Here is a 12,935-nt window from a genome sequence, read left to right as displayed (position 1 = left end):
TGGGCGACCTTCCTCGTACCGCGGCTGCGTAGCTGCGGCGTGGCGACGCAAAGCGCGAGGTTGACGGCGATGGTGAGCGCGAAAAGCGGTTCGGCGTGTACTCTTCTCGACGCAGGTACTCGTCGATTTCGTGCGGACGTTGTCCGAAGCGTGGTCGTGGGGCGTTAACGGCAAATCCTCGAAGGCCGATACGTCGGTACGGGCAGTGACGAAGAATATGGCCGGCCTCACCGCAATGGAAGCACAACGGCCGGTTGTCGGAAGTCCTCCAGGCGTCGCATTTCCTGGGGCTTGAGCGTCGGTCATAGGCTGGGCGGGCGGGGGCTGGGAGGCGGCGTTGTGGAACGATTCGCTCATCTCGGGGAGGACGTGGGCGTTGTCGCTGGGGCTGAGCAGTACTTACTGCAGCGGCGTAGGTCATGGCCTGGGGTTCTGTGGCCGTCGGGGTGCCAAGTGCCTGTTGCACTTCTTCCCGTACCACATCCATCAGAGTCGCTGCTTGTGGCTGTGGGGAAGATGGCAGTAATCGGCGTAGCTCCTCTCGGACGATTTCGCGGATAACTTCCCGCAAGCTGTCGCTGGTGGTGGCCGGCGTGTCCGAACGGATTGCACAGGCAGAGGAAGGGCGATTGTACTGCCGAGCTCGAACGTCGAGGGTATTCTCAATCGTGCAGGCTTCTTGCATGAATTCCTCGACTGTTTTTGGCAGCTGGCGGACGAGGCTTGCAAAGAGTTGTTCTTTTACGCCACGCATTAAAAACAACTTTCTTTTCCTCGGTCATCCCGGGGTCGGGCGGCGAAATAGGCGCTTCATCTCCTCGATGCAACCACGGACGGGCTCATTCGGAAGCTGGATCCTGGACTCGAGGAGTCGTTCGGCTCTTTCTTTCCTCACGACACTGGTGAATACCTTCAATAGTTCTCTCTTGAATAGCTCCCATGTCGTAACGGACGACTCGTAGCTTTCGTACCACGTGCGTGCGGAGCCATCCAATGAGAAGAACACGTGTCCAATCTTTGCCGCATCATCCCACTTGTTGAATGACGCCACGCGCTCAAATTGGTCCAACCATTCTTCAGGGTCTTCGCCTAGGGATCCATTGAAAGTTGGCGGCACCCGCGGCTGCTGCAGTATGATCGGTGTCGACATCTTTGGCGAGGTTGCAGTGCTGGTAGCAGCGTCTTTTCGCTGTCTGGTGCGGTCCGGCAGTTTCCCGAACTCAGGCTCCTCTCCCTGGAGACGTCGGCTGGCTCGCTGAGCTGCTTGTTCGTCCTCGGGTGTGAAGCGCTTAGGGCTGGGTTCATGACTTGAAGGGGGCGTCCGGAACATGGAAGTTACCCAGCACCTCCACCAGGTGTCACGTAGTGGTGACGGCAGTCGAAGCAGCGATGAAGACGGACGAAAGGGTCTTCTAAAAGAACTGTTTATTGGGCTGACTTGCACCCAAAATGGACTGAATCACTCGGCGGCGGCGAAGCGACAAGCGTGCTCGGCGGTCGTCGAACAGAATGCCCGCCGCTGTCGGCCGTGCTCAATTTAAAGCTGATAGCGAACATTCGAGATAAAGGGCGCAAAGTTCCTAGAACATTCCGGAACAACGTAGAATCAGCTTTGCCTGGCTGCGATCAATCGAGATAAATCTATTCGCGTCTTGCGTCGCAAACAAAGCGATAAGGTGGTGTCGCGGCAGATTTGAAAAACGAACAAACACTGCAAATATTGGCGGCAATAGTATCTAATTGAAATGCCTGACTGTATTTAAAGAAGTGCTGCACGGTACATTTTTAGCAATCATTGTCCCCTCGTCAGTATCTCCCAGCTTAAAAACGTTAATGATATCCAGGTGCTTGGAATAGTTGGTTCAATTACACTTCTCTGTTTATTTCATAAATGTGTTTACACCGACTGTGCGTTTTTCTTTTCCACTGGAATCACCTCCCCGCTTTCACGGCACTTAGATTATCTCACCTTCAAGCGCTTGTAGGGTTTAACTCAATCATTTAATTCGTCTGCACTACGTTGGGCAACTAAGCTCTAGTATGACCTTTCTGAGAACATAGTCTCTTTTTCGGATCCTGGGGAGTTTAAAAAGGCCTACGTATGCATTTATTGTTTTTGATTCGTTCTAATTCTTGTGATACCTCTTCAGGTTCTCTAAATGTTGTTTTCTGAGCCACTGCTGTTTCAGTTATAATTCGTTAGAACTTTTTATCTTATTCGCGCTCTATTTTTTATTCTATTCTCAATATTCCTGTTCAAATGTTATTTTTTCTTTATTTTGGATCAATTTTCTGTTAATTTCGTGTATTTGCGTTGTATCGCGTTAGTTGTCAGGCTTATAATTTCTGTATATTCCTTTTCATTCATATGACCGCCTTACCCATTGCTCCTCGAGGCCTGTGAGGTACAAATAAATAAACAAATGTTTGTGCCACCCGTTTCCTTCGGTCGCTCTGTGTGTTTTTGGGTCAGGCATGCAACAGTTTTTTTCCCATTGTTTTGCCACCTCCGACTGTCTTCAACGTTGCGCGCCTGCTTCACGAGGCTGCCCGTAGTTCGAAGCACGTTACGCTACGCGGCTTTCAGGGCTGCGCTCATGAATTTCTGCAGGAGACTGAAGGTGTGTGTGTGGCTGCCTTCGGGGAAAGCCACGAGTTCCCGGCATTCTTCGCGGCTCGCAGCGGCCACCAAGCTCCCTGGCGGGTTGCTGACGCTTCCGAAGCGGCCTCCTTGATCTGTGAGTGCAACTCCGCACAAAGCTTAGTGCACGGAAAACAACAGCCACAGGGACCCTGTCTGAGCGAAAGCGCACCACGCAAAGCGCGTTTTTTTCTTCCTTCTTGCCGGCCCATGTAATCGTCGAACCCATAGCGAACGCTGTTTTCAGTCGGTCTGGTCTCACTTATGGCGGTCGTGCAGGATACCGCAGTGTGTTCATGTTGACTTCATAGCGCGCAAAACACACGAGGACGATAGACATTGAAGACGAGAGGGACGAGCGCCTACTACCAACTGATCTTATTGAAACGCACGGACGGTGATTTTACAGGCGGACATTACCAGGTGGTAACCAAGCAGACATCAAGTGACCAGAGCCTAAACAAGTCTCATTTTTTTTTATGAACGAACTGCATAACACATAATATACTGTGTGGCCCTTGTGTTCATTCTGTCCCGGTTTTTTTGTTCTGCCTCCTTCCTGCCGTTTTTTATCAGGCTTGGCTGTGTACTTGTTCTACTGGTACCAGCTGTGGCCACCTTATTGCCACAAACTTCTTAATCTCGTCCGCCAACCTAGCTCTCCCCCGCCCCTGCTACGCTTGCCCTTCTGGCGTAATTAAATATACGAAATAAGATTTCCTTCGTTTCGTAATATGGTTCATGAGTCAGCCTGGTAACTTAATCGCAGTCGGTCTTATCCTTAAATAAAATATTAGCGCAAGTAAACGGCAGGAAGGAATAATACGCGACATAAGAGCTGCCGAGGTGTGAAGTGAGTTTTGGGCTGAGAGAAGGTCGCTGACAAAATCGGCGTTGTTGTTTTTGTTCATCGCAAATGCTTCTATCAATTCTTTAAGGATGCTTTTACACTAATTTCCTCAAGGATCTCAGAAGTGTTGGGCGCAAACGGCTCACCGATGCAGCGTTCTCCCTGTACACTGGCTTAACAATAACCAACAGTGCGGTAGAAGAATTTGATGCACTACCCCCTTCTGTGATTTCGCGAAGCGTGTCGAATTCTTCTTGCTGCAGTTTTCTTTCTTCGTTTCGGGACTCTTCAGCTTTTTTTTTTTTTTTGCACAATCTGGCAAGCTCCATTTTGCCACCCTTCCATGAGCTGTTCAGAAGAGCGTGTTTTCGGGCAAGTTGGCTATGGACGATATAAATGAAGTGGGCGCAAAACTTGGACAAGGTCCGAGAAGAGACACACACGACGACTGACAAGCGCTTTCCTCTCCGTTCCTTGTCCAAGTTTTGCGTCCACTTCATTTGTTTTATTTCTTGAGCTGGGCTTCTGGAGCTTGTGTTCCCATGAATAAGCGAATATTCATGGGTGGGTTTTTTCCGTTTAATTTTTTGTATTGTGCTGGGGTCAAATTGTGCTTACTAATGCGAAAGCATTTCTAGGTTGTGTCGACGGGGTCGTGTCACAAAACCGTGTCGCCAAAGCGTGTCCGCAACGGTTGTGACGTTCTCAGACAAGGTAGCATCAAACGAATGAGCCGATTGATAGAGGACGATGTGAGAATGATGTGCAAAAAATTTGATGTCGACAAGATGATTAGTTAAATAACTAGAGCCAATAATGTCACAAACGTCGAAATAGCGTGGACATCGATAGTGTGAGTGCGCGGGAAAACAGCCGTGGATGGCAAAAATAGTAGAAAAATAGGCAAATAAGTGAAAATAAAGTGTGAAAGATATTTAATTCTGGTTGATGAGTGATAATTAATGAAACAAAAACTTTGATTGACATAGATTAATTCGTTAATTATTTAGAAGCAAACGTCAGTGGACTGAAAGAGGGGCAAAGAGACGTGACGAGTGTCAAGGAGACGTCAATGCTTTCGCATTCCTTATTGAGGGTAGCCGTAGTGATCTCTAACGCTTAGTGATCTCTAAAGTCCGGCTGCACGAAAGGTCAGCGATGACGCAGGTCGCACTCACAAAGCGTCGTCATCGCCGTTGTGGGTGAACAATCCTTGGAGAAGCAACATAGGTGGGCCACGTAGGTGACGTCACCTAATGGCGTCACCACAATCTGCCCACCGGATTGTGGGCAGTGACTGTGAACAAATTCATTAGATTTCTTGATCTGGGCATTTATTTTTCTGATGAACATGTGTGCTGGGCTTATGAACCGCGAGCAAGCAAGCCTGTTCTTCCTTTTGGTTGAGCCCGCTCAAAACTAGTTAAAAGAGCAATTGTAAAGTCTTGCTTTTGCAGTGCTCTCACGAAATCGAGTGAGCATCGACTGGATTCTGTGTTCTCTAGCCAGGTGACCCGGTTGAGCGGCTCTGGCTACCCATGTACACTCTTGTTATCGGTTGCCGAGAACATGCTCAAAGAGAGCAGGGAAGTGGTACCAGACAGCGGCGGGGCTGACACACATTGCAGAAAAAATGTAATGGTACTCCATACTTGCACATCATCGCCCACCAGCTCAAGAAAATAGGGAAAAGGGCAGGTGTGCATGGGGTGTTTTCCGCACCAGAGAAGCTAAAAAAACTGTGCAAGAAGGTGAATTGTACCGTTACTGGCAGCAATTCCTGCACTGTTAGGCACAGGTAACCATTTGTACAGTGCGCAAAAAACGTAGTCTCCTCTATAGCTTTGCCCTACGGCCGAGCCTACATTGGCCAAACGGGCAGATGTCTCAACGAGAGGCTCACGAAACACAGCAACAGCTTCGTCGGGGCATCTCGTCATCTAGGCAGACATTGCCGTGATTGCCAACTGTGTAAGGAACGTGGTTCCTTTTTTTGGAAGAACAACAATACTTCAAAAGTATGTCAGCAAAACAGCCAGGGAGATAGCTGAGGCTGGTGAGATCGCAGAAAAAAGGGATTACTGTGTCAGCACCCCATCGGTGTTGTTAAGTGATAAGGAGTGTCGTGCCTTAGAAATTTCTATCTAGAGTATTATGTTTTTGTTCTTGTTTGCGTCCTCCCTTTAAGGTTTTAGCTTTTTTTTTTCTTGTACCTATGATGATGTGTTCCCTTGCGGTTTGGCGCTGCTACCAGTCTGACGTGACTTTCCTTTTCGTTGCCGCGCATTCCCGCTGTGCTCTATATGTAGTCGCTGCGCGCAGCAATAAACGTTGTTGAAGTCGGCGCTTTGTGGTGTCTCCCCTTGTGTCCGTGTTCGTCTTTGCGCTGTGAATGTAAGCATGAAATACCAACTCGATCGCCCAGCAACTGATTTTAAGCTCGTCAATGTTTGTCGTTAAAAACGGAGAAGAAAGTAGAACACAATTATTTTATTAGTTTAAGTGTCCCACGAAGAGGTGTTACATAAGGGGCGGTACAAATAGGAAAACACTGTAATAATAACAGTATATATTTTTAATATGTTCAACAATCTTTGGTAAGCAACTGGTGAGTACTAGGCATGACCGTGTTGCACTATGGTCAGGGGGTGACATAGTGCCACTAGGAATACAGTTCAGAACTGACGGGTAGTCTGTAAGCTAATATAACTCATTTCCAACAGAAAAAAAGCCAGACGCCGACCAAAGGTTTTTGTCAAAACAGACGTTTCAACTTCCATACGGAAGCCTTGTTCACTAAATTTTATTGTAGAACCGCAACGCTTAAACAGCCGCCGCGGTGGCTGTGTGGTTACGGCGCTCGGCTGCCGGCCCTAAAGACGCGGGTTCGATGCCGGCCGCGGCGGTCGAATTTCGATGGAGGCGAAATTCTAGAGGCCCGTGTGCTGTGCGATGTCAGTGCACGTTAAAGAACCCCAGGTGGTCAAAATTTCCGGAGCCCTTCACTGCGGCGTCTCTCATAGCCTGAGTCGCTTTGGGACGTTAAACCCCCATAAACCAAACTAAGCCAGCAACGCTTAAATAGGTTTCAATAATAGTTCCGGGCATCTTGCATAGGTTTGCGGGAGATTGCCGATGTTACGAATAAGTCTTTTTTCGGTGGTCTGAATCACCAAGGACTCGAGATACTGGCGTGAAAGCAAGTTCTTTCCTTTGGCGATGATAGAAGCCATTTCCCAGCAGATATCATGACTTGCCGATACGGCGTGCTCCGCAAGTGCGTTGGAAGTACTTTCTTGTTCTTCACGTCCGACATGTGTTCTTTCAGACGCCTCTCAATATTCCCGCTCTCGCCGATGTAAACATAGTCGCACTTGGCGCAGGGGATTCTGTACACAACACCCGGAAATTTTTCTTTCGTTAGTTTGTCCTTGACATTCACGAGCTCGTGCCGTAACTTGCAGGCGGGAACGTGGGAAACGTGCACGTCGTATGTGCGCAGGACACGTCCCAGTGCTTCAATTATGTCCGGTACATAAGGTATGGCGACACGTGCTTTGCAATGGCTGCCGACCGGTTCCGCTGACCGCACCGAGCGACGTTCAATGGAGTCCAAAAAATTCTTAGGGTAGCCGCAGTTCATCAAATCACGACGCATTTGTATCAAGTCCGAGGCACCATCTTCAGGTCTTGAGCAGATTTTTCGGGATCGTTGAATTAGCGAAGCCGCAACTGCACGTTTGTGGCATGCCGGGTTAACAGAGTTAAAATGCAGGTATCTGCCCGTGTGGGTGGGATTCCTGAAGACTTGAAACAAATGGCGGCGGCCATCTCTCTCTACTGACACGTCCAAAAAAGGCAGACGGTTGTCAACCTCCTCCTCAGCAGTAAACGTAATGGCCTCAGCGATGCTGTTGATGTGCTCTGTGAAGGCGGTGAGTGCATCCTTTTTTATGATGCAAAAGCAATCATCAATATATCGCAGGAAGATCTTAGGCCGAGGTTGGAAAGACGCCAGAGCTTGGTTTTCTATAGCTTCCAAGGTCAGGTTAGCAGCCGTGACCGAAATGGCCGCGCCCATTGCTGTTCCATGCACCTGTTTTTAGAAGGTGCCTCGGAAGACGAAATACATGTTTGCTAGGCAAAATTTCAAGAGCCTCAACAGGTCCGGTGCCTCGAAAGGTGTTCTTTCGCCGAGCTTCTCGTCTGAGTGAAGGGCAGCGCCGCATACATCCACCGCTAGATACACAGGGACGCTTGTGAACAGAGACGTGACGTCGAAGGACACCATTGAGTCATTGTCGTCCACGGAAATGTCACGCACCTTTTCGATGAACTCGTACGAGTTCCGTATAAACGTGGATCCTTTCCCAACTAGCGGCGCGAAGACGCGGTGAAGGTAGCCCGAGAGCTCGTACAAGGGGGAACGGGTGAAGTCCACCATCGCTCACATAGGGACGCCCTCCTTGTGGATCTTTGGCAAGCCATACAACGCAGGCGCGGACCCATTGTGGCAGAGGAGCCTGAAGTACAGTGACTTATGGTGAGGCGGTACAAAGTGGAACACGTCGACAAGTAGTTTCCACGGCTCTCGTTCTAACTTAGATGTAGGGTCTTTCTTGAGAGCGACGTAAGTGTTCCTGTCCTGCAGAAGATCCAGCATCTTTTTGTCGTAGTCTGTCCTGTTCAACATGACAGTGGCATTACCATTGTCGGCGGGGAAGATAACAATATCCTGATTCCTCCTAGGCTAATATACTTTACATAGTGAATTATTGTACGTGGTATTACCTGGAGTAAGGGATAAAAAACGATTACAAGACAGGCGCTCTACTGAGATCTCGTTTTTTCACTAAACAGAGGACGTATTTAATACATTTCATGGGCACATCTATATCAATGCACTGAAACAAAGTTCGAAGCTGTCTCACCTCTGCGCTATAATCTCTTCATTAGCTTCACTCCATTCGCCGTTGTCACCGCGGGGGGTGGAAAAGGCTTACACACATATCTTCACCAGGCTGTAAAACTTCAAAAGCCTTTATTATACTCCTTTCTTTTCTGCATCGTGCTCTACAAACAGCTGTGGTTTCCTGAAACCTAGGCGTGCATTTTTGTCTTTGGCCCTGGGAAGCGAGGTTGGCAGGTTTCATGACCTGGTCAAGGTTATTGCTACGCTGTCTGAATTCAGGCTTCGGCCAGACTTCGTACTCGCCTCGCTACTCATCTTCGCCCCTGAACAGAACACCTTTGAGCATGGCCATTGCAGCGAAGGTTCCCAAACAACAACATGCACAGCTGAACGTGTGCAGTGTGTCATGAAATGATATGCGTTAAAGAAAACCCATCGGACCACTAATAAAACTGGAATTCCTTAAGTGCAACAAATTAACTTTGCTACTGTCGGAAAACAAGACAGGTAAGCGATTTGTTATCAAGGAAGATGATTGCAGGAATAGCCCTCGAGCCCCTCTGAGAAGAATTTCGCGGTGACAAACTTCAACGAAAAGAACTTAAAGCGATTTAGAAAAGAGGCCGCGGACCTGTGTGCAAGTCTAAACCTGGTCCAACTGGGAAATAAGTCAAGGCTTGTAAACAGGTGAGCCAAATGCATATTTGCTCAATAAAAACCTAAAAGGAAGGTAAGCCGTTCCGGACAATAATTGGTGAAAGGGAGGTGTGGCAGAGCAGTGTCGCATGTTATCTATAAGGACATCTTTCAAGATTATAGCCGGATGCCCAGTTTAAGGTCTACGGCTGCGAAGACAACATTTTATTTCTGAAGGAATTCACGCCGGCTAACTATGTCCATGGATGTAAAGGACATGTAGTCCAGCAGCCCAGTTTAAGGCGCCCTTAATTGCAGTTCCAGAGTGTTTTGATCTGTCTGAGGCTCTCAAGTTCTAGGATGATTGTTGTGTTACGGTAATCTCCTTCATACAGCTGCTTGAAAAACGCCTTACTTCTCTTTACGTAACATTTGACTCAAAGATATACGTGCAATATACGTGGTATCAGCTCAGGGTCTTGACTGCGGCTGTCATGGCAACATTGAGTTTAGTGCTGAAGTCAATGTTGTGCAAAGAGGTAAATCAAGCGCTAAATTTGGACTTCCACAATCTTTATTAGAACGGTGCTGCTCAGCAGACCAGCCTTCGCGAGCGCATGCGCGAGCTTAGTCAGCATCGTTGGCGCTGGCCGCTGAGGCATCAAACCCCAACTATCTTTCTTACAATGCCTCCGGTGTGAAAAGGCGCCATCCTGCCCGCCTAAGGCCACAAGACGATAGCTGAGTCAAAGTAGGGTTTCAGGCGGTCAAAGTGAACAATTTCACGCCCGCGGCGACGATGATCAGGCAAAGGCGTCAGGTTCTCGACGAAATAATTCACTGCGGTTGTTTGCTGAACAACGCGATAGAAGCCAGGGTGTTTGCTAAGCAGTTTTGTAGTGTCGACCCTGCTGGAAGAGGACAACCAAAGGTAAGCCAAGGGTTCAGGACAATAAGATGGCGGCAGACAGGTAGAAGCGGCGCGGGTGCTTTTCTGACGGTGCTTGTCGTGGCTTCCTTCAGAAATTATTTATTTATTTATTTATTTACCCTAAAGACCCAGAAGAGGGCATTAGATAGGGGGGGAATGATGAAAAGAAAGCACACATAACAAATCAACTCATAACAAATGATGGTAAATATACAGAGGGCAGAGTTTGGGTAACATTTGGTTAAGTGCAGTATAACATATTGAAACCACAAAATTCAACACGTTCAAACAAGTGAGTAATAATTAGGGCAAAATAAGTAACTAAAAATACAGTGGCACATAAAAGAGGCTCCGGAGCTGTTCAGCACACAAGAAATGGCAAAGCAAAAAAGGACCGCCAAAAAGTGACGGACACGGTAAATCATTCAGCACTCTTTGACGCATTTTCCGTGTTCAGAAATGTTAGTAAAGCTGTTTGAAAAGATGATAATTCAGTATGGCCGACAATGCTGGGTGGCAATGAGTTCCAATCATTTATTGACAAAACCAGCGGTCACTTCTGATATTTTAGTGTGCGAGCGAAAATCGGACGTACCTTATGCGCATGATCCAGGCGAGCTGAACAATGAGGTGCAGGAAAGATATGATATCGGGAGAATGGCGTTTCGCTATAGTATAAGGTGTGAAATAATGACAACCGGGCGAACTTGCTACGTGTAGCAAGAGGTTGAAGATTCATGGCTTGCTTCATTGCTGATACGCTTTGATGACGTGAGTAGGATGACAGTATGAATCTGACGGCTTTATTTTGTACTGCTTCTAGAGCATTTGTAAGAGTCGCGTGGGAGGGGTTCCATATAACAGAAGCGTATTCAACAGATGATCTGATAAGCGTTGTATAAGCGCTGTGCCGTGTTTCAGCGTTCGCAAGGGGTAAACGGCGTTTCAAGAGACCAATTTTTTTAAAGGCTTTATTAGTTATGTATTCAATGTGAGCATCCCAGGTTAAGTTCTGACTGAAAAACACTCCCAGATATTTTATACACGACACGGAGTCAATTTTACTATTATTTAACCGGTAATTATTCTGTGATGTTTCTGCTACGCTAGAGAATCTTACATGCTTAGTTTTACTGACATTAATATCCATCTGCCACGTTGAACACCATTCAGTTAGTTCTGTTAGATCTGATTGGAGAGCTAGTGCATCAGTCGGGGTGGTTATCTGCCTGTATACTACGCAGTCGTCTGCGAAAAGCCGTATTGATGAAGTAATATTAGAGGCTATGTCGTTTATATAAATTAGAAAAAGTAATGGCCCTAATACTGAGCCCTGTGGGACACCGGATAATACGCGAGTGGGTTTAGAAATGAGGTTCTCAATATTGACCGACTGGTAACGATCGGTTAGGAATTGCTCGATCCATGGAATTGCTCGAAGCCGTAGAGAAGAAAATGCGGGGAAAAAGCAGCCGCTGCTTGCGTTGTATAGTTGTAAGTGGAGGTAACGAAAAGTAGAACACGGTCCCAGTCTGAATGATTGGAAGAAATATACTTGGCCATCATGTCACCGAAAGTCCGGTTAAAGCGCTAGGTCAGGCCGTTCGTCTACGGATGGTAAGAAGACGTTGTACGGTGAAAGATATGAGTTTTCCGAAGAAGGGCTTCCACGAAGTCGGACAAGAAGACACGACCCCGATCGCTGAGCAATTCCTGAGGCGCATCGTGACGAGGAATGATGTTCTGAAGTATGAAACCGGCCAGAGGTGGTCGCAGCTGATAACGAGGTAGGTTCCGCATAGCGCGTGAGATGATCAAGGGCGAAAATGTCCAGTGGTGCCCTGCGGAAGTACTGGGAATAGGATCATAAAGGTGGACCCAAACATGGTCGAATGGCCGGGCTGGGCACGGTAAAGATTGGAGAGGAGCAGGTGGGTTTGGTGGTAGGTCCTTGCGACGCTGATATTACAGGCAAGAGCGGACGAACTGGTGGACAAAGCGGTAAATGGCCCTCCAGTAATTCTGAAGGCACAGGCGATTAAAGTTTTCAGCAGGCCGGCATAGGGTCGTCGTGATAACTGACGCAAATGGCGGAGCAGAGTTGCTGTGGAATCACGAGCAGGCATTTGCGACCATCTGGTAGGTAGTTCCGACAGTACAGCCACTCGCCACCCACGAAAAGTGATGGGATTGACAGGTGGAGCGTTCTAGAAGAAAGGCGCGCCGAGCGGCTGGCTAAGAAGTCTAGCACAGCAGCAATCAAAGGATCCTTGCGCTCCTTAGAAGCCATATGAATGACGTCAGGAGGAAGCGTAAGGCCAAAAATAGATAGATGATGGGTCAGGATCAGAGGGCGGAGGGGAACGTGAGAGGGCGTGGACATCTGAATGTTTACAACAGGAGCGATAAATGACTCGAATGTCGTAATGTTGTAGAGGGAGAGCACAACGAGCGAGGCGGCCGGAAGGATCCTTGAGAGAAGACAGCCAGCAAAGGGCATGGTGATCTGTGATTACACCGAACTGGCGCCCATATAAGTAAGGGCGATATTTTGCGACCGCCCAAATAATCGCCATTCTTTTTTCGTCACTGAATATTTAGTCTCCGCTTTTGTGAGTGCACGGCTTGCGCACGCAATGACATACTCATTGAAGTCAGGCTTCGGCTGAGCAAGAACGGCGCCCAGACCGATGCCGCTGGCGTCCGTGTGGAGTTCTGTAGGGGCGCAAGTGTCGAAATGGCGCAATATCAGAGGGGAGGTGAGAAGGTGTCATAGCGTTGCAAAAGCTTTGTAGCACGCAGCAAACAAAGCAGACAAGTCCTGACTGCCGGCGAGAAGTTGTGCCAATGGGGCGGTATTTGCAGTGAAATTGGTGACGAAGCGGCGAAAGTACGAGCAAAGTCTAATAAGGCTTCTCTATTCTTTCAGGGGAGGGGGCTTCGGAGAATCAGTCACTACGCGGAG

The 12,935-nt window shown here is 48.1% G+C and overlaps 1 protein-coding gene across 2 annotated transcripts in view; it reads left to right on the top strand.

The window, feature by feature from the left end:
• LOC144127807 (uncharacterized) overlaps window positions 1-12,935 on the top strand; it is a 1,292,097-nt gene that overhangs the window by 161,631 nt on the left and 1,117,531 nt on the right. For both annotated transcript variants that reach the window (XM_077660737.1, XM_077660738.1), the window contains exon 8: window positions 2,612-2,738. In XM_077660737.1, coding sequence (XP_077516863.1) covers window positions 2,612-2,738 — 127 coding nt within the window. The remainder of the gene's footprint in view (window positions 1-2,611; window positions 2,739-12,935) is intronic.

The sequence above is a fragment of the Amblyomma americanum genome, chromosome 4 (genome assembly GCF_052857255.1).
Source record: "Amblyomma americanum isolate KBUSLIRL-KWMA chromosome 4, ASM5285725v1, whole genome shotgun sequence".
NCBI classification, from domain to species: Eukaryota; Metazoa; Arthropoda; class Arachnida; order Ixodida; family Ixodidae; genus Amblyomma; species Amblyomma americanum.
The sequence above is the reverse complement of the archived record's forward strand: the minus strand, read 5'-3'. Positions and strand labels throughout refer to the sequence as shown.